The following is a 26,820-nucleotide window of genomic DNA, read 5'->3' as shown; positions in this document are numbered from 1 at the left end:
AGTTCATCTCTTACTCAAGCGGGACAATGCCCGTTGCAAGTTGATGAGGAGGAAGAATTAAGTAGTTTTTTATTTGCACATGCAGTCCATACATTCCATAGGGCTAGACCACACATGGACACATGACATCATCAGCTTGCGATGGGCATTGGCCCACTTGAGTAAAAGATGAACTATTCGCCAGGGATCCTTTTAAAGGACAATTAGCGTCAATTGGCGCTGCACCATTTACAATTTTGTGAGGCTGACAGTGTTTTACCTGTGTTGCTCTTTACAGGGAGCCAGTGAACAATCAAATAAATCGTACTTATAAAAAAATTATAAAAATCTATATACGTAATTCCGCTAAATGATGCTTAGTTGTGATGTGACTGGCAAATCCATGGTTTCTTTAATATAGATTGACAACAGTGCCCCTCCCCTGACCTTTGCGGTCGATCTTGAAGTCGATGATGATTGGCTCCACGGTGCCCTCGCGGTTCCTCCCCAGGCCTTCTCCTGTCCGCCAACCCATCTTCCTCATCAGGAACTCCCCGACGCCTCCTGACACGGGAGCTGCTCTCAGAAACTGGTCCTGGACGCAGATGCACACACACACACACATACACAAACACACACAGACACACACACACACACACACACACACACACACACACACACACACACACACACACACACACACACACACACACACACACACACACACACACACACACACACACACACACACACACACACACACACACACACACACACATTAGCAGTAGGTGAAGTTAGCGTGTTGTTGGTACGTACCTAGCCCCTCCTCTCCGCCCCCTTCATCGCCCTCGGCAACAGAGAGGGGGCCGGTGTCAGCGATCCTGAAACAGTCTAACATACAGAGAGGTGAAAGTTCACGGGGTCACCGCGCATGATGACCACCGCCAACTTCCACCTCCCCCTTTCCCCCTCCCCTCCCCGCCCTGTGTAGACTGCACAGGCCCAGACCGGGCCGAGCGGGACCGGACCGGGCCGGATCAGACCAGACCGGCACAAAAACCTAAACAGGCCGGCCTGAAACCAGGCCAGGCTAGATTAGGTTACAATAAGCCACACTCCTAGACCTACAGTAGACCAGTCCTGATCACTCTAAAAACTAGACCAGGCCAGCCTAGACTGGACGGGACTGGAATAAACCGGACCGGGCCAGCCTAGACTGGATGGGACTGGACTAAACCAGACCATGCTGTGTTAGATCTGATTCTCGCACTGCCTCAGTAACCCCCCCCCCCCCCCCCCCCCATAACAAAGGTCCTCTCTCATGTTCTATCATCTCACTCATTTATTTATTTTCCAATGCATAGAACCGACTCAACTTGACTAGCTTGACCTTCTTTGGCTATTCAAAAATAGCAGATCTACAAGCTCATAGTGCGACACCAAGTGCTGCGATATGAGCTTGTAGATCTGCCATTTTCTATAGCCAAAGAAATCTAAAATTACACAGATGCGTCCCTGGATTGAATGGGCTAATGCTTATGCTAAGGCTCATGCTGTATGGAAATTGTCTCTATTTCACCTGTACAGGTCAACAAAAAAAGTGTTGCTGTAAACATTTTAGGCGAGAAAAAGGCCATTCATTTCGCAATAACATCTTGTTTAAAAGCCTGTACCGACGTAATAACGCAAAATCACGCTAGGGATGATTCTCTCTGGCCAATCAGACAGTAGTACTGAAGTGTTTTCACGTCACATTTTGGTATAGCCTTATAGCTTGCATGGAACCTTGACGGAGCGGAGGTGATACCAAAAAAATAACCAGGTACTTTTGCCTAATGGGAAACCGAAAAAGGCGAGTAGAGTTGAGTCGGTTCTATGCAATGGAAAAGTGACATTATTTACTTTAATGAAAAGAGGACCGGTGGTCACAAATAAATAGATCCTCGTCACAGCAGCCATTTTAATGGATGAACAAAACTAAAAAGTTATAACATTAATTGTGGGTGTGTTTTATTCAGGCGGTACTGTGTGCCAGCGTGGATAGCTTCGTGCTGGCACACAGTGATACCTATAAACGAAACACCCCAAATTAACGTTATTAACTTCAGTTGTGACGACCTGTCAAAAATGGCCGCCGTGAAAAGGGTCCATATTGTAATCCTCCCCCTGAAGTCACACACAATTTAAGTAGGGAAACAAAAGGATGTGTGACGCTTGAGGAAAACCAGTCCAAACCCCATCAGACCAGAACTAACCGCTATCAACCCCACCGCTCCATACCCAAGTCACAGGCCTATTCAGGGACAGCCTTTGTTAGCTAAGGATCCCAGTACTGACACCTGTCACCTCACCTCCCACACACACACACACACACACACACACACACACACACACACACATACACACATACTCAGACCTTGGATTCACTGTCATATACAGTACACTTAATCTGTTTGGTATGGAAACATAGCAACGTAACACACAGTCACACACACACACGTTTCTGTTAGTGTAGTTGCTGTGGCAATTGAAACCGTGTAGCGAGAGTGTGAGTCAGGTGCTGTCATGTTTATCCATGTCCGTGGCTGGCATGTCTCATGTTAGTAACGGCTGTCATGTTAAAGGTGCATTATGTGCAGATGATGCCCACATATACACGGTCGGTGACATTGATTTGTTTTGGGCTGGTTGCCATGGCATGAGGGAGCTGTTCCATGAACCAAATGACACCGGTATGGATACAGCTCAAGTGTCTTACTTGATATTTTCTGTCTTGAACCGGAAGTTCAAGCCAGGACGTAGCTCATTTGGAAGGTCGTCCCAAAGCTCTTATTACTGCTCCTATAGGAGGGATCTCTGAGGAGCGAGGATACACGAGAGCAGCCTTCATGGAAGACTTTCAGCTGAATGCCATGAGGTAATTCATTAGAACGAGATGGCAGAGCAAAAGTAACTGTTATGGTTTTTGCTCTATAACGTCAAAATTACAAGCATTCACATGGCTGCTGCTTATTTCAAGAACCAAACTGTTACTGATATGTCATTATTGATCTGAATGTTATTTGCGTGAAATCATTTCCCACAGAATGACAGAGTGACTGTTGAGGGAATACGAGTGTTGGTCAAGCGGTCGCTTGTACAGTTGTGGGGGGTGCATGAATTAATAAGAAAATGCATAAATTAATAAGATGTTGGGACAGTGTGTGAGAGCTAACAAGATGATAGTTTTATCCAGTGTATCGCCATTAAAATTAAGATGTGAACACATCTCTGATTAATTATGAACCTGTTTAAAACTAGATTTACAAACTCTCGATGAAGTGTAATCCAGGATTAATCTAATCTAAGTTGGCGCAACCCAGCCTTAGCCTTGGTTTGCTTGTTCTTTGTGTGTGTGACTTGTACCCTTAACTCAATCTTATATCTAAACAAGGTTTAAATCAAAGCGGCGTGGAGTTTGTCCTCTGCTGCATATGGGAGCTTAAATGTAAAGGCAGAATGAACTCAGTGGCCGATACACCATGTGTGAGGTAAGGTTTTGGTAACATGAGCAGAGAGACAGACATTCCCTTGGGGGAAGCGCTGATTTAGTAGCAACTATTAGCAGAACAAACTTGGCCTTATCATATATGCCTGCCTTCCTGTCATGCACACTTCGTTACATTTATCTCGAGTCCTTATAGGCTTTGGGGAAACACCCTGTGATATAAAAAAAACGAAGACTCATATTAAATAAAAGTATCAACGAGATCAACACCTTTTTCAACTGTAAATATGTCACTATTTTTAGCGACACAGTTGTGTGACAAGGGTATAAATGAAGCTTTACAGTAAGTAAGCAGAAAAGGGGTTTATGCAATTTTATTCAAGTTTTATTCACTTCTCTGATTCAGCTTGGGAGGATTTTGCAAGGCCACTGTAGCTACTCTTATCGTATCTTAGCTAAAAACCGAAGCCGTTTCTTACTAACCGAGAGACCAAGCAGGAATGCGGTGTGACTCATGTGTACCGTGTATCCCAATTTACACCTTCACACACACCATTAATACTGCAACGACGCAATATGAGAAGGTGTCTTAGATGCTACTGACACATGGGAGACTTTGGCATTCACCTGTCCTTATCCTGGCACAGTATGTCTCTGTTTCGCACACGCACGCACGCACGCACGCACGCACACACACGCACACGCACACGCACACACGCGCACACGCACACACTCTCCAGGGAGGTAGTGACAGGCCACAGTGCTGGGATTCCCTTTAACTCAAAATTCTCCTTTGATGCTTGCTGCCTGCAGTGCCTCTGTCCATCCCTCCTTCATCCTCCAACTGCGGGCTGTCATCAAAAATAGCCCCCAAACATGCGCGTACAACAGGATTCAAATGTCGGTTGTTTGGCACCAGGCAAGTTGTCTGGGTATATTAATCTTATGTGGAAATTTCGAGCGGCAGGGACAGTCACGAGAACGGCGCTAATTGGAGCTTGTTAAGAGGACTAATCAGTGCCGTGCTCACTGACAAGCAGGGAAAAGACAGTGGAACTGAACCCACGGCCACAGAAAATAGAGGAATCTGTCCCTTGCTCTTCTGGGCGGAAGGAGAAACTGGCCAGGGTCACTGCACTCGGCAGGCATCGACTCTGGTTTACTAGAAACAAGGGATGTTGTGGGGATGAGGAGCGTATCTGCGTCTGGATTAAGACTTACTCTGTCATCTCTCCGACCTTGTTCCTTCCTTCCCTGCTTCACTCTCTCAGTTTTATCTCTCTCCGAGTCTCCCCCTCCCCGACCCCCTTTTCAGAGGAGAGGGGCTCCAGAGAGAAGTGGCAGCAATAGAGCGGCCCCCGCCTAGTGGCGGTCAGCCCGCACTGCAGCAGCCGTACCTGCTTTGGCGAGAACACAGTGAGACATCTGCATTGGTCAACCGCCTTTATTTACGCGGAGCAACCCGGAGCCGCACTGTGACAGAGTTTCACCTCAGGGATAGGTCTTAGCCTGAGGGTCAGATTTTTATGTTTGCACCCTGTGGGTTTTGCCTAGTGGCACTAGTACCGGAGTGGCATTTCTTTCTGTTCAAATACTCAAACAGGGTTGTTTTCTTTTGTGACACCGCAACCCGAACCTACTTGTTACAAAACAGCTTTTTAGGTGCCCCGGAATCAGTCGGATGTTTCTCGACCGGAGTGACAAATTCTGGAAGCGACTCAACAAACCATACCATAAAGAGTATTATCTCGAAACTTTATGTGGCGTTAGGGTTTGGTTTGGGGAGTGGGCTGGCCGACCATATCTGTGGTTGACAACTCGTTTTATTTTGCGGCTCTGGGTGCAAGACGAACTGGGGCGTTGAGCAATGCAGGCGTTGAGCAATGCAGGCGCCTGCAGCGTGGAGCGGACAGCTGGGATATGAAGTGAAAGGCAGTATGTGATGGGAGTGCATGTGGATAGTACATGTGGCTAGATGCATCTGTCTCTGCATGGGTAGACTGTATACAGTATGTGTTTACCCATTCAATCCTGGAACGCATCCGTGTCATTTTAAGATTTCTTTGGCTATTTTTGAAAAAACGTGTTTTTTTGGGCAAATCTTTGAATATATATACACATTTGTAACTCAAATCTTTGCTTCTGGGGGTCCCTGTAACACAATGTTTTGAGATGTGGGGAGGGGGGGGGGATTTAGAAGACATTTGTAGAATCCCCAGAAGCAAAGATTTGAGTTAAAAATGTCACTTGTTTAAAAAATAAATATATACATTCCAAGAGCTGCACACATTTTCACGATTTCAAAAATAACAGATCTAAAAGCTTGTATATCTGCTATTTTTTAATAGCCAAAGAAATCTAAAAATGACAGACAGATGCATTCCCGAATTGAATGGGTTAGGAGGATGCAAGCACTACTCAAGTTTCTTCTAGTAATAGTTACTGGGTGCACAGACTAGCAAAGATCTAGAACTGTCAGAAGGATTACCAGCACAGAAATGTCTTTCAGGCACTTTTTATTTAGTCGGCATGGGCAGCATATACGGTTTTCGGCACAAAGCTTTCTTCAGCATTATCATACAGTCTGTTATGCTGTATGAATGTGAAGAAGGATTTAAGCCAAACGCATATATTGTTCTGTAATGCTGCCCCATGACAACTAAATAAAAAGTGGCCAAAGGACATTTCCAAGAGCGGTGGTAATCCTTAAACTGTATATACCAACACATTCTCACTCCCAACTAGTCACTTAATGAAGAACCGTCAGTAGCCCCTAAACGTCCGATTATGAAGGTCCTGGTTCCCCTAAAAGTCCGATTTTGCAGTCCTGGTTATTTCTCCCTAACGCCCTAAAAAGTCCAAACGGGACTATGTCGTTTGCGCATGCGCAAATGAACGTTCAACATAGTGTGGTGGATTGCTCCATTTACAACGCTAACGTCCAGGTCATAAACGATCAGATTTCAAATATGAAGTGCTTAACTAAAGGCCACGGATGTTATAATTGTGTACGTTCCAGCTTGAGTACCCATATCTTTCGTATTGTTCAATAAAAAGCCTTTTAATCCGATCGACGGCCATTTTCTCCGTCTTTTCATCAGCTTTCAACTATGCGATCCTATCGGTCGGGAGGTGTATTGCACATTATAACTATGCGAAAATGGCCGACGATCGGATTAAAATGCTTTTTATCCAACAATACGGAAGATATGGGTACTCATGCTGAAACGTCGGCATGTATAACATCCTGGGCATTTAGGTAAGCACTTCATATTTGAAATCTGAACGTTTGTGTAGACGTTACAGTTGTAAATTGAGCAATTCATCACACCAGGTTGAAGAATGTCCATGACCGTCATCTTTCAGGCCTACCGCTGATAACCATTAGCACATTGGTTCTCAAAGTGGGGTCCGGGGACCCCCAGGGGTACTTGAGGGGGTTCCAGGGGGTCCCCAGCTAAATGATGGACAGGGACCAAATGGACCCTTATGGGTCTGTAACTCTGAGAGTGTACAAATGTAACCAAATGGACCCTAACAGGTCCATTTGGTTCCATTTGTACACTCTCAGAGTTAAATTAACATTGATTTTACAATATGAATGTGGGTCCCAGAGACCTACATGCCATTAAATGGGGGTCCGTAGCCTAATGCATGTCAAACTGGGGGTCCTTGAAATTAAAATGGTTGAAATCACTGCTAGAGAGCCGTAAAAATCTTCTCTTATGGGGGTCCCTGGCTTATCTTTTGAAATGGGGGTCCGCGGTCTAATAAGTGTCTATTTGGGGGTCCTTGGCACGAAAAAGTTTGAGAACCATTGCATTAGCACATGAAGTCAATTCATTGTTTAATTTCAAATAAGTTTAATTTCACTTATACCACTTCATTCTGTTGATGTTTCTATTTTACTGCTACAGCAATTCATCACAAGGCTTTTTCTTTACTATTTAGCATAAATATAGTCCTGGTTATTTCTCCCTGGTTATTTGCCCCCCCCCTCCCCCTTTTTTGTACATACTTTTTATTTTATTTTGATCATGTTTTGTTTTGTATATATTTCATTATTTTCTCATGACCTTTTTTGTACATAATGGTATATATATTTTTTCCCCTCTGTATTCTTATGTTGATTTTTGAACTGTTTGGTTGCTACTATATATGTCTATGAAATTAATTCAAGGACCCCAATGGAAACAAGCCCGCAAGGACTTTTTTGGCCGGACCTTTTAGACAAAAGCATTATAAATGTAACTGTGTTGTTTTACATTCTTTTGCCTAATAAAAATGTCAATCAATCAATTCAATCAATCAATCCCTAACGCCCTAAAAAGTCCAAACGGGACTATGTGGTTTGCGCATGTGCAAAGGAACGTTCAACATGGTGTGGTGGGTTTGGTGGGGATTGCTCCATTTACAACGCTAACGTCCAGGTCATAAACGATCAGATTTCAAATATGAAGTGCTTAACTAAAGGCCATGGATGTTAAAATGGTGTACGTTCCAGCTTGAGTACCCATATCTTCAGTATTGTTCAATAAAAAGCATTTTAATCCGATCGACGGCCATTTTCTCCGTCTTTTCATCAGCTTTCAACTATGCGATCCTATCGGTTGGGAGGTGTATTGCACATTATAACTCTATACGAAAATGGCAGCCAATCGGATTAAAATGCTTTTTATTGAACAACACGGAATATACGGGTATTTTTGAGGGATCGTACATAATTTTAACGTCCGTGGCCATGGGGTAAGCACTTCATAGTTGAAATCTAGACGTTTATGTAGATGTACGGGCCGTAAATGGAAAAAGTGCAAACATCAGGTTGAAGTGTCATGATATGAAATCTATCTATCTACATTGGACTGACACAACGTGAGCTAAGAGATGTGGTTTAAATGCAACATAACACACATCACCACCCAAACAAACCTGGAAATATTCTGTGCATTTTCATATTTTGTTGATCATTTTTCGATAAGTGTTTGTTGAGAACGAGAGATTTGTTTAACTTTTCCAACCCCGTGACGTCACGTCAGATTACTTCCGCATTCCGCGTGTTCGTACTCATGTCTCTGTCAATAAAGATCTGACAAAACAAATGTTTTATGATCTATCTAAACGTTCAAATGTTTTAAAAAGGTGCTGACCCTATGGCCACGGATGTTACAATTATGTGCGGGCCCTTAAAAGTACCCGTATCTTCCGTATTGTTTAATAAAAAGCATTTTAATCTGATTGGTGGCCATTTTATCAGAGAGTTGTAATGTTGCGTGAGTGCAGTACACCTTTCAACCCATAGGGTCAGGTGAAAACATATGGAGAAAATGGCCAGCAATTGGATTAAAAGGCTTTTTATTGAACATTACAAAAGATAAAGGTACTTTTGAGAACCCATACATGATTTTAACATCTGTGGCCATGAGTTAATAATTTTATATTTAAAGTGTGAAGAGTTATGTTGATGTACAGGCTGTAAATGCAGAAGTGCAAACACCAGGTTAAAGTTTCGCCATGACTGCCATAATGTATTATGGTTTCCAAGTGCTATAGACTCCGGGCATAGCGACGTAACATGGTCGCCACGCCCTTAAATCGTGCCACTTCCGCCGCCATCTTGAGGGAGTAGATTGACAGCTGCCACAAGTGTAGAGTAGTGTAGTGTAGTCTGTAGTCCTGTGTTTGTTGTCCAGCAAGTAGACGGTGTACATTATTATCTATCTCTAACTTGTCTGTTGCTCTAATTTAGCAATGGTACGACAGTGCTGCATTATCGGATGCAATGCCAAGGTTTCAGACGTTAAATTAAAAAAGTTAAATTGCACACATTTCCAACCTGGAGGAAAAGCTGTTGGAGATCAGATGTCGGAGATATCAAAGAAACGGCTTGGCATGGGTATCTTAAATACAAATGGGTATCTTACATACAATGAGATTGAGCTAACAGCTAAATTGTGTTTCTCTATGTGTCCAGTCAGTAGTCTAACGTGGGTCTAACGTGGGTGGCTCACGGTCACGGTGGCTGAGTAAACAGCTGTCTGTCTGTCAGCAAGTGTTCAGACGTCGGAGATATCAAATAAATGTAGTATGGCTTGGGTGTCAGCTGACGAAATAACATAACCTTCAACAACATTCCCAAACACATATAAGCTCAAACGAGCATGACAGCACACAATCAAACATAAACATCTGTTGGAGGCGAGGTTAGGATCAGCATCAGCGTTGCCATGTCGGCTTATTATAAGCGACTTTGGGCTTCTTTTTATGTGAAGTTGCTTGTAAAATTAGTAGTTTTGTATGGCTTATTTATAAAGTGTACTTGCTTATTTAGGCTTATTTAGGTGCTTGCTTATTTAGGCTTTTTTTTAAAAACAAAAAAAATTAAACCAGTGGTTCTCAAATCTTTTCATGAAAATGTTTTGTGCCAGGGAGCGTTTGTGTTGTTAGAATGTTTTAAAAAATATTCCAAATGTTCTTTATTTTATTGCAAGAGTTTTTTTTAATAACCTATGTACAAGCTCACGTGAGCTTGTAGATCGGCTATTTTCAAGTAGTCGATGTATCTAAGCCACTTCTTTTGGGCTTGTTTTCATAGACCTGGTTGCTTATTTCTCTCGCAGAATATGGCAACACTGATCGCAGGTAGCGATCAGTGGTTTGCGTCTGCATTCAGCTTCTCTCTGTATGGTAACTCTCTGTCATGCATTGCCAGGTCCATCTTCTGTCCTTTACCAATAAATTCGCTGTAGTTCAGGACACGTCGTGACTCGTGGGTAACTGTCAATGTTGTTGATACTAGCTGTTGTTATGGAGCTCCCTTAATATGGCCACCGTAACTACTTCAGCCTAAGCTTGGCCACGCCTTTTGCCCGGAGTCTATACTGCCACCGGACATAAACATTAAAACAGATCAAATAATTAAAATCTTTTTTTATTGTTTTTTAACACCCTCCCTCACTAATTGGATGACGCTGAGTCGAATCGTGGGTTACATCAATAGTCTACAATTTTTCAATTAGAAGTTATAGATTTTTGAAATATAAAGTTAAGCTTTTCTCACATTTTTCAAAAATATTTTTTTTTTAATTAAAAAACACATTTTCAGACTCAGAAAAGGACGTTGAATTGAATGGGATAGGTCTCGATTTTTTTTAACTTTTGGGAAAGTGGTTTAAACAAGCGTTAAATTGTCATAAACGTGAGGCTTTTTTCACAAAAATATTTTTTTTATTTTTTTATTTTTTCGACCCTTCCAACCGCTTACTGAGATGATTTCGAGTCGAATGGTAGGTTACATCAATAGTCTAGAATTCTTTAATAAGAAGTTATCGATTTTTGAAATAGTTCAAGGTTTAGCTTTTCTCACATTTTTTTTAAAATATTTTTTTTTTATATTAAAAAACACCTTTTCAGACTCAAAAAAGGACGCTGAATCGAATGGGATAGGTCTCGATTTTTGTAAACTTTGGGAAAGTGGTTTTGTCAAACATTGATTTGTACGTGCGGTATCGAGCACCTAATCTGTGATAAATCAATGGAGATATTTTTTAAAAATCTGAAACTTCTCTCCATCCATGTTGAGAGTAAGCCAGATTTATTGGAACCAATCCTGATTTTTTCTGACACTGATAAGTTCAAAAGTTCACCGAAAAGACTGCAAAGGTCGACGCGGCCGAAACAATTGCATTTGTTTTAATATCTCAAATACGATAAGGACTTATAGTCCAATGTTTGGATATGTTGTTCAACTTGCCAAGACGCACGCATGGATATCTTGTTTGTCCCTAACCGACATTTTTACCAATTTCTGAATTTGGCTCTCAGTATGGGTGAACGTTCTACGACTCCATGTACCTTATGTCATTGTCAGAAGCAAACGTTAGAAGTGTCGTAGCGGGACAAACAAGACATCCATACGTGCGTCTCGGCGAGCTGTACAACATATCCGAACGACGGATTCTAAAAACGTATCGTTAAGGAGATATGTCGTGTTATTTTGCGAAATAAGTTGAGATTAGTCCCCAGCCATTTAAGGAGAACGGTAAGGCCGTGTGCGAGAAGAGTTATACGAGCACGTTCGGGGTGGCGCGCTGATGCATATACTGGTGTCCGATTTTGTTTTTACTATTTTTGAACAGTTTTTCGCTATTATCTCAGCCACTAGGGGGCGAAAACACAATCGGACAACGGATTCCGTATCTGTTAATCAGCCCAAACGCGCCAATATAAGTTTCCTCACACGAGGACATGTGGTTGCGAAAGCTAGGGTTACGCGCTTTCTCGATTAACTTGGCCACTAGGGGGCGAAAACACGATCGGACAATGGATTATTTATCAGCTCTTCAGCGCGAACGCGCCAATATAAGTTTCCTCTCACACGGACATGTGGTTGCGAAAGCTAGGGTTACGTGCTTTGTTGATTAACTTGGCCACTAGGGGGCGAGAACACGATCGGACAATGGATTATTTATCAGCTCTTCAGCACGAACGCGCCAATATAAATTTCCTCTCACACAGACATGTGGTTCTGAAAATTAGGGTTACGGTCCTTCTAGAATAACTTGGCCACTAGGGGGCGCCGAATCGGACAATGGATTATTTATCAGCTCTTCAGCTCAAACGCGCCAATATAACTTTCCTCACACATGTTATTATTATTATTATTATTATCATTATTATTATTATTACCCTTATTATTATTATTATTATTATTATCATTATTCCAGTGTGTTACTGCTCTATACATTACATTATTATTCCAGTGTGTTACTGCTCTACATTCAATTATTACCCTTATTATTATTATTATTACCCTTATTATTTCAGTGTGTTACTGCTCTATAATTACATTATTATTATTATTATTATGATTATTATTACCCTTATTATTATTATTATTATTATTATTGGAATACAATACACACGGGGTGCCTTAAATATTATAAAATGAATTACAAAAGCGATATCGGCGTTGCATAATTTCGTTTAAAGTACTGAGAATTGGGAAATACTCCAGTAAAGTAAAAATACCTCAAAATTGTACTTAAGTACAGTACTTGAGTAAATGTACTTAGTTACTTTACACCAACGCCCTATAGAACCACAAACAGCAATTATTTGATCTGTTTTAATGTTGTAATGTTTATGTCCGGTGGCAGTATAGCACTTGGAAACCATAATACATTATGGCAGTCATGGCGAAACTTTAACCTGGTGTTTGCACTTCTGCATTTACAGCCTGTACATCAACATAAATCTTCACACTTTAAATATAAAATTATTAACTCATGGCCACAGATGTTAAAATCATGTATGGGTTCTCAAAAGTACCTCTATCTTTTGTAATGTTCAATAAAAAGCCTTTTAATCCAATTGCTGGCCATTTTCTCCATATGTTTTCACCTGACCTTATGGGTTGAAAGGTGTACTGCACTCACGCAACATTACAACTCTCTGATAAAATGGCCACCAATCAGATTAAAATGCTTTTTATTAAACAATACGGAAGATACGGGTACTTTTAAGGGCCCGCACATAATTGTAACATCCGTGGCCATAGGGTCAGCACCTTTTTAAAACATTTGAACGTTTAGATAGATCATAAAACATTTGTTTTGTCAGATCTTTATTGACACTGACAGAGACATGAGTACGAACACGCGGAATGCGGAAGTAATCTGACGTGACGTCACGGGGTTGGAAAAGTTAAACAAATCTCTCGTTCTCAACAAACACTTATCGAAAAATGATCAACAAAATATGAAAATGCACAGAATATTTCCAGGTTTGTTTGGGTGGTGATGTGTGTTATGTTGCATTTAAACCACGTCTCTTAGCTCACGTTGTGTCAGTCCAATGTAGATAGATAGATTTCATATCATGACACTTCAACCTGATGTTTGCACTTTTTCCATTTACGGCCCGTACATCTACATAAACGTCTAGATTTCAACTATGAAGTGCTTACCCCATGGCCACGGACGTTAAAATTATGTACGATCCCTCAAAAATACCCGTATATTCCGTGTTGTTCAATAAAAAGCATTTTAATCCGATTGGCTGCCATTTTCGTATAGAGTTATAATGTGCAATACACCTCCCAACCGATAGGATCGCATAGTTGAAAGCTGATGAAAAGACGGAGAAAATGGCCGTCGATCGGATTAAAATGCTTTTTATTGAACAATACTGAAGATATGGGTACTCAAGCTGGAACGTACACCATTTTAACATCCATGGCCTTTAGTTAAGCACTTCATATTTGAAATCTGATCGTTTATGACCTGGACGTTAGCGTTGTAAATGGAGCAATCCCCACCACACCCACCACACCATGTTGAACGTTCCTTTGCACATGCACAAACCACATAGTCCCGTTTGGACTTTTTAGGGCGTTAGGGATTGATTGATTGAATTGATTGATTGAAATTTTTATTAGGCAAAAGAATGTAAAACAACACAGTTACATTTATAATGCTTTTGTCTAAAAGGTCCGGCCAAAAAAGTCCTTGCGGGCTTGTTTCCATTGGGGTCCTTGAATTAATTTCATAGACATATATAGTAGCAACCAAACAGTTCAAAAATCAACATAAGAATACAGAGGGGAAAAAATATATATACCATTATGTACAAAAAAGGTCATGAGAAAATAATGAAATATATACAAAACAAAACATGATCAAAATAAAATAAAAAGTATGTACAAAAAAGGGGGAGGGGGGGGCAAATAACCAGGGAGAAATAACCAGGACTATATTTATGCTAAATAGTAAAGAAAAAGCCTTGTGATGAATTGCTGTAGCAGTAAAATAGAAACATCAACAGAATGAAGTGGTATAAGTGAAATTAAACTTATTTGAAATTAAACAATGAATTGACTTCATGTGCTAATGCAATGGTTCTCAAACTTTTTCGTGCCAAGGACCCCCAAATAGACACTTATTAGACCGCGGACCCCCATTTCAAAAGATAAGCCAGGGACCCCCATAAGAGAAGATTTTTACGGCTCTCTAGCAGTGATTTCAACCATTTTAATTTCAAGGACCCCCAGTTTGACATGCATTAGGCTACGGACCCCCATTTAATGGCATGTAGGTCTCTGGGACCCACATTCATATTGTAAAATCAATGTTAATTTAACTCTGAGAGTGTACAAATGGAACCAAATGGACCTGTTAGGGTCCATTTGGTTACATTTGTACACTCTCAGAGTTACAGACCCATAAGGGTCCATTTGGTCCCTGTCCATCATTTAGCTGGGGACCCCCTGGAACCCCCTCAAGTACCCCTGGGGGTCCCCGGACCCCACTTTGAGAACCAATGTGCTAATGGTTATCAGCGGTAGGCCTGAAAGATGACGGTCATGGACATTCTTCAACCTGGTGTGATGAATTGCTCAATTTACAACTGTAACGTCTACACAAACGTTCAAATTTCAAATATGAAGTGCTTACCTAAATGCCCAGGATGTTATACATGCCGACGTTTCAGCATGAGTACCCATATCTTCCGTATTGTTGGATAAAAAGCATTTTAATCCGATCGTCGGCCATTTTCGCATAGAGTTATAATGTGCAATACACCTCCCGACCGATAGGATCGCATAGTTGAAAGCTGATGAAAAGACGGAGAAAATGGCCGTCGATCGGATTAAAAGGCTTTTTATTGAACAATACGGAAGATATGGGTACTCAAGCTGGAACGTACACAATTATAACATCCGTGGCCTTTAGTTAAGCACTTCATATTTGAAATCTGATCGTTTATGACCTGGACGTTAGCGTTGTAAATGGAGCAATCCACCACACTATGTTGAACGTTCATTTGCGCATGCGCAAACGACATAGTCCCGTTTGGACTTTTTAGGGCGTTAGGGAGAAATAACCAGGACTGCAAAATCGGACTTTTAGGGGAACCAGGACCTTCATAATCGGACGTTTAGGGGCTACTGACGGTTCTTCATTAAGTGACTAGTTGGGAGTGAGAATGTGTTGTATATACAGACATGTGCATGGGTGTACCTGTACACTTGCTTGTGTTGTTGGGCATGTGTGCGCGCGCGTGTGTGTGTGTGTGTGTGTGTGTGTGTGTGTGTGTGTGTGTGTGTGTGTGTGTGTGTGTGTGTGTGTGTGTGTGTGTGTGTGTGTGTGTGTGTGTGTGTGTGTGTGTGTGAATGAAATTGTGATGTGTGAATCCATCTGGCTGTGTACCTTGTGTGTGAGAGAAAGAAAAAAACTGTTGACAAATGGATCTGTGTGTGTGTGTGTGTGTGTGTGTGTGTGTGTGTGTGTGTGTGTGTGTGTGTGTGTGTGTGTGTGTGTGTGTGTGTGTGTGTGTGTGTGTGTGTGTGTGTGTGAGTCTTGCGTGTTACCTTTTTGAGCCATGCCTGGGGCCCACTGTTGGACAGCTCCTCAGAGCTGAGGACCTGAGCTCCAGTGGAGCCGGTGAACAGTCCTGGAATGGTGTTGGACTGGGCCCACGCATCCACCTAGGTAAGGGGGGTCAAAAAACTCATTGAATAATAACCATTGACAGACATTTCTATCAAATACAATTTTAGCGATTGAATAATCGGTTCAGTGAAAAAAACTGGATATCGTCTAGTGGAGACGAGATCCAGTAGAACTAAGACAAGTAATTTCATGCTTTGGTGGTGTGCGGGTGTCCTGCTTGGAAAATAGCCGATCTAAAAGCTCATTGTAAGCTTGTAGATCGGCTATTCTCAGCACGCAACTCAGTGTAAATCAGGCATTACGACAGCATCTTTCGTACCATTTTTTATCTGGGGCTTTATCCCGTCTGAGCCAGGAGCAACTTTTACTATTTAACTCTTTTGACTATTACGTCTCCGGTGAGCACCTGATTGCCTCGTTCTCTCTGCCTAAGTATTAGACTGGTGTGTAACGATATTCAGCAACTTCAACATGTCTGTTTGGATTCAGATGTTTCAATATTGCAATAAGACAGTCTTTTGTTTCAGTATCGTTTCAAGGTTTTGCGGCATTTGAGCGAGTGTGTGTGTGTGTATGAAAGAGTGATGTACCTGCTCTTGTGCACGGCTCAGCATGCAAATGGCGCTGACGTCGTAGGGGTTCTCGGCCAACCGCCTTTGGGCTTTGATCCGCTCGGTGACGGCCTGCAAGATGTCTACGGGCTGGGGAGAGACGAGGAGAACGTAACAGATGAGATCCAAGAACGTTTTCTCATGTAGTTCTAACACAGTCAAGAAGGGTCACATCTCATAGTCATGGAAACACAATGTGCTTTCACAGTGCTCTGCATGGGAACGGCGTGGCTTGTTTGATTGATGTTTTTATTGACAAAAATACATATAAATTACCATATATTTATCTGTCAAAAGGATAACACACATTAAAGGCTGAGAGCTTAGTTATCCCATTTAGACCTGGAAAGCCTATACTTTGTTATAACTTTCAATCTGGGAAAGCATCTGTGTCATTTTAGATGTTACTATGTATATTGCAAAATATATAGATTGTTTTGAATAGTAAGTTTTAGACTTTCAGAAAACTTAGGTCAAGATTTAGAAGGCGTTTTTAAAATCTCCATCAGGTCTACATGGGTTATTTGGTGGGAGGGGGAGGGGGGGGGGGCATACAGAGGAATAATGTGATCTTGGAATTCATGTGGACAGCCTATGATGTGAGCCATCTATTACATATCTATGAGGAATTCCAAATTGGGTCCAGGTTTAAGCCCGATCTGAGGCCCTTTGAATTCCATTTTAAATTTAAATCAAAAATACATATATTTCAAAAATAGAAAAATGCCTGGAGAGACCAAGTTGTCTTACTGGCAGTGGGTGTAACGGTGTTAGAAATAGCCTCTTATGAATTTCTACAAAAATGTTATGCATGTTGTATAGATTCAAAGCCACCTTGTGGGGTAAAAGTGCAACTGCATAGACAGGGTTCCTCTTCAAGCACTGTATCTTGCCTCAGCAAAAGTTGGAGGTGAACGCATGTGAGCAAAGTTGCAATCAATGTGTGATTGCAACTTTGTGCCAAAAATAGCAACTTTATTCTCAAGTGGCACTTTCCAGATGCAAGTTAGTAGTTACAGTAGGTGATGGCTGGCTTTGTCCCGGTTGTTTTATAGTAATTGTTTTAGATATTCACCTTTTACTTTTTGTTACACATATCTGAATGTACTGTATGCAGGTGCACTGTTGATGATGACTGTGTGTCATTGATGTTCATACCAGATAGGCTTTGTTTTACATACTGTTGTATGAAAGTCTTGTAATTACAGCTTTGTGATTTATCAAGTTCTGTGCACATTGAAGGCCTTTTGCGTCTAATGTTACTTTGTCCCATTTATAATACACCATTATAATTGTACATAATTAACACTATACCTATTTTTATTTATATATCCTAAAAAAAACAATAAAGGTTTTTTGTACAACAGCAATAACATGTTGCACAATGTAGGACATTATCATAATTGATGTGCCATTTATTTTATGAGCAATATCGCGATTTGCGAGATCAGCTCCGCACACACACAGACTGACCCTCTTATAGACACCTATTCTCCTGCAGAGCCACGCTGTGAAAGGAGAGAGAGGAGAAGAGAGAGCAGAAGGAGAGGAAAGGATAGGAGAGGGCGCACGCACAGCCGCACACAAACAGTCCTCCTCCAGCATCTCACCTGTTGCGGAGGCTCAGGAAAAACGCTGTCGGTGGCCGGCACGAACGTCGGTTCCGCGACTGTCGCCGAAGCCGCCTCCCCGGACGATGGCGCGGTCGTTGCCGCTGGAACGGCCGGCGCGGCCTTGCTGCCGGCAGAAGCAGCAGCTGCAGCAGCAGCAGCAACAGCAGAGGCTTTGGTCTTGTCTGCTGTCTGCTTCTCAACTGGAACCCAGTCACCGTACGCACTCGGCGTATCACCCTCCTGTTGGATCGACAAAGACCACATTATCTTATGAGTTTTACCTTTGTTTTACCTAATAATAATAGCTAGCCAGCCTTCTTCACTGACTTCTAAATGTCAGCCATTTCAGGAATTTGGAGGATTTTTTGTTTGTCTTTTACAGTTTTTCTGGAGTCATTTAGCAACTGTCAGACAAACAAAACGTAAGCCTGTCGCCTGTGCTTAACTAGTTTGCACTATAGCCTACTGATGCACATATATTATGTTTTAGGTCTTCCTTTAGGACTTAGAAGCTACATGATACTGACATGCACTTTATTGAATGCACTACATGTGATTTAGGACCACTTTAAATGACATGATACTGATTTTTAACATGCTATTTTTCTTTTACCTGTAACTGTGTTGTGACAATAAAGTAGATTCATTGAGAACCGACAGAAACCAAACAGCATCTTGCTTGATTGTTTTGTGTACGATACGTGTGCAGGGATCAGATAAAAAGGTAGGAAGTAGGAACCAGCACAGATCTTGTTGTGTGTTCTGCTGCTGGAGGGCCTAGCATCATGCGTACTGTAGGTAGTTCTGCTCCAAATAAAGAATGAATTTACAACAGTACCTTCTTACGATGCTGAGACCCTGAAGACACGGGGAACTCCTTAGCCATGCCTGCATCACTGCGGACGGCCGGACGAACGGACATATTCTGAAAGAGAAGTGTGCTCGTCGTAAATTGATGTGTTTCGTTAAAACGAGTGTACAGTATGTGCATATCTACATGATAGGGATGAGAGGTTTAAACGGTTGACAGTAGAGGGTAGCATGGGTCCGGGTATACCCGAATACCCGAGACCCGAACCGAGAACCGATCATTTTCGGGTCCAAAAATATTGACTTGTCCGTCGGGCAGGTTCGGATCGGTTCCAATTCCCTCGGGGCTTGGTCGGATCCATTTGAAATTGATAGACCCGTATGGACCCGGGAGGACCCGAGTTTTTTTTTTAAACTATAAAATGTATAAATATATAATTTATAATGTATATATTTTAACTATATCATTCTAAAATCCATATTGTCTTTTGTATGTATGTTCTATTCAAGGCGAATTAATTTGGAACGCAACGCAGCCGTTGTCGAGGGGGTGTGTCACGAGTCACGACACACACACACACACACACACACACACACACACACACACACACACACACACACACACACACACACACACACACACACACACACACACACACACACACACACACACACACACACACACACACACACACACACACACACACACACACACACCCACACACACCCGCAGGCAGATGACACACTCCGCCTCCGGCTATAAGAGAAGCTAATCATGGCGGCGGCTTCAAACTTGAACGAAGTGAAACGCAAACTCCAGGCCAGAGAATATAGTGAACAGAAGAAGGAAACAGCCCCAGGAACGTTGTCAGATGTGTGGGAAAGTTTTGTTTTGATTGTGGACGGGGAGGGTAAAAAGGTCGGTGCAACAAAATGCACAAAATGCGATACACTCCTGTGTTATGATGCCGTGAAGACGGGCACATCCTCCATGAAAAAACACCGGGCGAAGTCGTGCAAAAGCAAAGGAAAAGAGGCTACTGCTGGGACTAGTACTACTGGGCCTGGCCAAAGTCAAAGTAACATGACTGCCTTTGTTCGCAGTGCAGTGCCGACTAAACGTAAAGGTACCATTCTCGATAACTGTATAAAAGTCTGTGCAAAGGATTTGCGACCATTCCGGATGTTTGGGACCCCAGCATTCCAGCAACTTGCACAGAATTTAGTGGACACGGGGGCGGTGTATGGACACTGCAACGTGGACGAGTTGATACCGTCTGCCTTCACTATCTCCCGTGCCACACAGGATAAATGCAAAAGTCTGAAAACAGCCCTTCTCCCTGAAGTTAAACAGTGTATTGCCAGGGCCATGGGTTGTGGGGCCTCCACTGATATGTGGACCGATGACTTCAGGAAGGTTAGTTACACTTGCATCACTCTGCACTTCATAAATGAAGACTGGAAGTTTCAGAGTCGAGTTATATGTACGACTGCTTTCCCATACCAAGCAAAGAAGACTGCTGTTAACATCAAGAACGAACTCATTAAACAGTTAAGTGAGTTCGGGCTCTCACAAGAGGAGATCGACTCACTTGTATTCGTTAGTGATCAAGCAGCTAACGTACAGTGTGCATTATCGCGTTGGAAACACAAGAGCTGCAATGCACATGTTATCAACACAGTGCTCAAACACACGTTCAAGACGGTTGACGAGGATGAGGAGGAGGAAGATCTGGAAGAAGTGAGAGCGTGTCTGACACAGAGCAAAGCACTAACAACCTTTTTCAAGCATTCTGGATTGCAGCTGCAGCTTCCACGGTCCCTTAAACAGGAGTGTGAGACTCGATGGAACACAAAGCTTGCCATGTTAGATTCGATACACAACTGCTTCGACGATATCCAGCGCATTCTCCTGGCCAGGTCAGAAATGCACAGAACGAGTAACATCACAAAAGACATGCTGGAGATGTTGATTCGTTTTCTGACTCCTTTCAAGAAGGCAACTGATGAGCTCAGCGGATCGAATTACCCAACCATCAACCTGCTGGCTCTGTGGAAATGGACTCTCCTGACCCACTGTGAGGTTACACCAGCAGACCCTAAGCCACTGGAGATCCTGAAAAACCGGTGCAAAAATCATCTTACTGCTCGTATTGTCCTGGGCGACCATGCAAAGCTGGGTGTGATGCTATCGCCAAAGTTTAAACAACTCAGGATGTTCACCAGAGAGGAACGGGATCAGATCTACCAACTTGCTCGTGATGAGGTGGCCAAGTTTCCACGTGAAGTCCATGTCCGTGAAGAACCCGTTGAAGTTGTGGCAGCAGCAGAGCCGGAGGACCCAGTCTTAAAGTTTAGCCAGTGGGAGGATGTCCAGGACGCTGCTGTTGACGCAGAGGATGAAATGGAAACCTATTTGAATCACAAATCGACCGTGGCAGATGACAAAGACATATTAGAATTCTGGAAAAACTATGGACAACTCTTTCCAACAATGGCCAGACTTGCAAAGAAGACCCTGTGTGTTCCTGCTTCCAGTGTCAGCTGCGAGGCTGCTTTCAGCGTTTCTGGACGGGCCCTGGAGAATAGACGGACCTCACTCAATACAGCAAGTGTCAACGCGTTGCTGTTCTTAAACAGCAACTTCGAATAAGGTGAGAACAATGTATTATATTAACCTTTTATTATTAGCTAACCGTATAATGTGCCGTCTTAGAGTTTTATCATTTATTATATTTATTATAGCTACTTTTCTCTCATTAGATGCCATTGCCAGCCACGGAGCAGTGCAACTGTCCAGCCAAAAGGAGATCGACCAGAGAAGATTCTCGTCCTCAGTATTTTTGTTTTTTCTTTTTATTTGCACTAAGGTATAACGTTTGTTTCTTAATTTATTTTCTACCACAAATTAAGGCTTTTGTGTTTTGTCACGTTACAAATGTATATTTAGCTTTATTGTTTGAGGCCTTTTTGTTATTTTTTGTATTGGTTATTACAGACTACACCTACAGATTATTTTCTGTTTCAGTATTGTTGAACTGTTGACTGTGTGTGAGCCTTTTTCAGTAGGCAAAATTGCTATAGGCCTAGACCTAGGCTATGTGTCAGTGCGTGAGTGGCACTTTATTATTTAGGCCTCTAAATATAAGGCCTAGTTGAAATGTGTGTGAAATTGAAAACTACGGAAAGCACCATTCGTTTAAAAAAAAAACTCTTAAAAAAAAAAACTTTGTAAAAAAAAAAAAAACGTTAGAAAAAAAAAAACTTGAGTATTAGTACTATCTGAGTATCTGGCTGCTGCCACTTTAGTTTCGTTGGCCTACTTGAAATGTGTCTGGGGCTGTTTCCTTCTTCTGTTCACCATTTGTTTAAAACAAAACTGTTAAAAAACATTTAACATTAATATAAGGCCTCAGTCTAAGGCCTTAAGGCTTAGTTGAAATGTGTGTTGAAAATAAATAGTGGTAACTAAAGAATTAAAGGAAAGCACCATTCGTTAAAAAAAAAAGAAATGTTAAAAAAGAACATTATACAAATAAGACCCAAAAACAAATGTGACTGCTGCTGCTGCCATTTTCGATTATATGCCATTTTGATGCCATTTTCGCTAATAATAAAGCTGGGTTCTTGCAACTTTGTGTCTTTTATCTTTAAAGTTATATCTGTGTATGTGTGTGTACTTGTGTAGTAGGGTAGGCCCAATCATTATCAGACTACTGGTTCATTACTTAGGCCTGTAACTGGAGACTGGAGTTACTACATCAGCTTATATTTAATTGTGTACACTCTAAAATCAATATAGGCCTAGTCTGTTTTCTCATATTGCATGAGCCATGTTTAACATTAACAGCACATGATTGAAATGCCAAATCCAATCTCAAAACGAGTGCAGCGTGGCCGTGGAGTTGTGGAGTGGACGTCGTGGAGCCTTGGTGGACACTGGACAGACACCGTTCTGTGGACTGGACTTGGAGTTTTTATTTAGAGAGATGAAACATTAAAACGTTAAAGATTAGCCACCGCGAGAAGCAGTGGTGGAAAAAGTACTCACATGTTTTGTATTAAGTAAGTCTCATACTGAAATGTAGAAATACTCTGTTACAAGTAAAAGTCCGGAATTAAAAGTTTACTTGAGTAAAAGTATTGGTATCAAAATAAAGTACCAAGAGTGGAAAATACAAATTATGCAGAATGTCCCATTTCACATGTTTGCAAATGTATAAAAAATCTTTTGAAAAATAGCAGATCTACAAGGCAAGCTCTTTCAAATGTCCGAAATATAGGGCTGAGTGGTTGATGTATGTTTTGTAATCAAAATCTACAAAGTAACTAGTAGGCTAACTAATGTTTTCAAGTACTCAGTCAGTGTTAGAATGCTGATTTGGTATGTGGTTGTACTACTGTATTTTAATGACGTGACACGCACGTCGCTTAACACCTACAACAGGACAGGTCACACAATGGACACTTGATAATATGCATCTAGGCTCATTCGTATGTTAATGTAGATGTTTAGCTGGGGGGGATATGAATGAAAGTCTGTGAAAACGTAGCCGTTCAACTTCTGCATGACGCAATCCTCCACTCAGTCCGCTGCTCGCCTCGGAGAGGCGCTGGGAAGGTGGGTGAGACGACCAGTCTCGATGTTATGGAGAAAATAAGCATAATATAGCATCGGACACGGTTCGGGTCTAAAGACCCGGCCGGATCGGGTCCATTTTCCCCGGGTCCATTTAAGATCGGGTCCAATTTTAATCGGTTCCGTTTCGGACCGGGTCTAATTTGACTCGGCTCCGTTTCGGACCGGGTCTAATTTGACTCGGCTCCGTTTCGGACCGGGTCTAATTTGACTCGGCTCCGTTTCGGGTAGGGTCCAATAAATTTGATTTCTTGCTAGGGTCCGTTCGGTTCGGTTCTAATTTCCTCGGGTCCGTTTCGGTTCGGGTCCAATTTTTTGGACCCATGCTACCCTCTAGTTGACAGTGTTTGTTTAGGAATAATTAACACAATAATTTAACTAACTCATATACATAATATAATGTATTGTAAATAAATGTAACTGTAACAAGCAGCACTTTAAGTGGGAAACAATCACTTTGAATTCCACAATTTACATGAACTCACTTCAGATAAGTTTCACTTTTATTTTTCGTGCCTTGTCTTTAAAAAAAAGGAAATTGTGCTACATACTGTATAAGATACAGTTGCTGTTCTGTGTGCAAGGCTCATGATATGCGCTGTGCCATAAATAAATATCCAAACACCCGTCCCAAGTGTGTGTGAGAGGTTGTATAATCTTACACCGATGCTGAAGCTGATGGCTTTAGTCTCCTTCAGGGCAGAACCTCCAAACGGCTTCCCTTCATCCTCCTCGTCTGAAACGTGAGGCTTCGCCACCGGCAGCTCGCCTTTACTGTCCACAATCATCTTACATTTCTACACGTCCAGGTGCATGCAAAGGAACACACAGACACACTTTGGTTATCATCTTACTGAATCACTCAAGTTCACATATTTGCATATTTTCCTTAAAGGTTGTGGTCAAACACAAGTATGCATGTTTTCATTAAAAAAACATTTCAGAATGATTTACATTTCTAGGATTCTCCATTGTGTTTTTAATTAATAATATGCATCCACTCTCAATGTATATGAGGTCTCTCACACAGGAGTCCTGACATACTAGTCTCTGCCACACCTGATCTTCTCCTCTCTTGTGGTTCTGTGACCTGGGTTCTATGATTGTCATGGATGTTTTGCTGCTGTATTCATATGTCCACTTTTTTATTATTCTTTTCAATACTTAACTGAATATATTGTTGTAACTCTATATATTAATTGTTACAAATGTTATGTATGTATGCATCTTTGTTTTGCACCCTGCAAGCTTGTTAATGGGAATCAATCACCCAATTTGGGCGTGAGTCAATTTGAGGACACTCCCTAAGGACTCCCCTTTTGTCCCACAGTCTACATAAGCAAGCTGCTTACATGCCTCTCATACCCTGATGAAGACATATGTCGAAACGTTGGTAACTTATAAATAAAAAAGTTTATTGCATCGTGGCTGCGAGTCTGTGCGACCTCTCCTTTCCCTTTTTTAGTTTACTATTCCAGTGGTCAGCACCTCTTCACTGCTGGTGTGCGTTTTTGCTCTTTTGTTAGAATGATTTACATTACCATAATTGCTAAAGAGCAACTATTGTGAGTCATTATGCAGAGTGTGACTTATGGACCTTCCTGTAAAGCAGTGGGTACCAAACTGGGGGTCCCCAATTCATTTTGGGGGATCCCCAGATGATAAGCTTAATGTGCAACATTATTTTCTCACTCAATGCAGGGTGTCTGCACATTTCTAAAGTTGTCTAAAGTACTTGTCAGGGTGGGGGTTATTTTGGGGGGTCACGGGCACGGCACTGAAACGTGGGAACCCATGCTGTAAAGTGTGGCTACAAAATGTCATTGTACTGTGACACGGCACAATGAGGAGCTATACCGTTAACACCTATGAAGAACCTGTGACGAATGCCATCGTTTCATCTTCATGCAGAGAAACTCAGTGAGCCTTAATTAAACACTTTCAACCTGTGCGTCCCTATTTTGGGCATGTCACAGGAAAATGTGTTTTTTTAAACAGTGAAAATCTATTAGCTCACAAGATGCGCAAGCACATGCTTTTGAACAATGCAAAGTTATTTTTCTATCATTATTCTGAATACTGGTGAAAATATTGCTTATCTCCTCTCTGTTGACTGTTGACATACAAATCTGCTCTTTTTTCCAGCTAAAAAACAAATTGAGAAGAATTTGCTGCCTAAATCAGTATTCACTTATTCACGTATTCATAGAACCTTTCAAACAACATGTTTTCCTAGTACAGTTACAACACCCTAAAATCCCAAGTGTTCTTTGAACTCGGAAAGTGTACAAAAGGTCAATCACCAGACACGACTTTTGTCATAGTAGTTTGAATAAAATTCCATTTAGTTTTAGTCATCTGAAACGTTTTAGTTTTAGTCTAGTTTTAGTTGAATATCATAAGATTTTAGTCGACTAAATCTACAGCTGATTTAGTCGACTAAAATGTAATGTGGCGGTGCCTTGATGAGGTCGTAATGGAAACGTGATTTTACACTGGTTGAATGCTGAAAATAGCCGATCTACAACTACTACTTGTAGATCTGCTATTTTCAGAGCGCAACACCAGAACGCAACCAAACATAAAATGACTCGTCTTAGTTCTACTGGATCTCGTCCCTCACTAACATTTACGTCTAGATTTTATTTGTTGACGAAATTGTCAGCATATTTAGTCATTGTTTTAGTCATCATAGCTTCGTTTTTATTTAGTTTTCGTCAGTGAAAAAAGGTAGCCGACGAACATTTTTCGTCATAGTTTTAAGTCGACGAAATCAACACTGCTGGTGATTCATGAATCATGACAAGTGAACTTACTTCGGTGAACTCCTTGATGCTAATGCTATTGGCCTGCTTGGCTACCTTCCTCTTCACCTCCTCCAGGGCGGCTAGGCTTGTTGGTGATGGAGGGCAGAGGGGGCAGTGAGGCGAGAGCACCCATACCGGACAGGGCTGCCGTCATTGTAGCTAACGGAAGACAGAGAGAGAGAGAGAGACACACGCACACACACACGCAGAATGTGAGGACACAGACAGAGACAATTGGGAGAGAAAGTCATGGTACACATGGGCTGGGCTGATTGTCACGATTACAAATTGAAGTTGATTGTCGCACAAATAATTGAGATTAATGATTTAATTGTGTTTTTGGCATTGAACATGGGATATGAATATGAATTTTACTTCTGTTAGTTTTTTAGGCTCATAATCACACATTACACAGGCCAGATATG

The 26,820-nt window shown here is 41.7% G+C and overlaps 1 protein-coding gene across 1 annotated transcript in view; it reads right to left on the bottom strand.

The window, feature by feature from the left end:
- LOC311041050 (uncharacterized protein) overlaps window positions 1–26,820 on the bottom strand; it is a gene marked incomplete at its 5' end in the record, with an annotated part of 56,089 nt that overhangs the window by 8,610 nt on the left and 20,659 nt on the right. The window contains 6 exons of the mRNA XM_084051486.1: window positions 427–574; window positions 15,834–15,950; window positions 16,506–16,616; window positions 18,137–18,379; window positions 18,978–19,064; window positions 24,251–24,385. Of these exons, the coding sequence (XP_083907612.1) occupies window positions 427–574; window positions 15,834–15,950; window positions 16,506–16,616; window positions 18,137–18,379; window positions 18,978–19,064; window positions 24,251–24,385 (841 nt within the window). The remainder of the gene's footprint in view (window positions 1–426; window positions 575–15,833; window positions 15,951–16,505; window positions 16,617–18,136; window positions 18,380–18,977; window positions 19,065–24,250; window positions 24,386–26,820) is intronic.

The sequence above is a fragment of the Gymnoscopelus microlampas genome (genome assembly GCF_963454915.1).
Source record: "Gymnoscopelus microlampas genome assembly, chromosome: 24".
In the NCBI taxonomy this organism is placed as follows: domain Eukaryota; kingdom Metazoa; phylum Chordata; class Actinopteri; order Myctophiformes; family Myctophidae; genus Gymnoscopelus; species Gymnoscopelus microlampas.
Note: the sequence above shows the minus strand (reverse complement) of the source record. Positions and strands in the feature narration are given on the sequence as shown.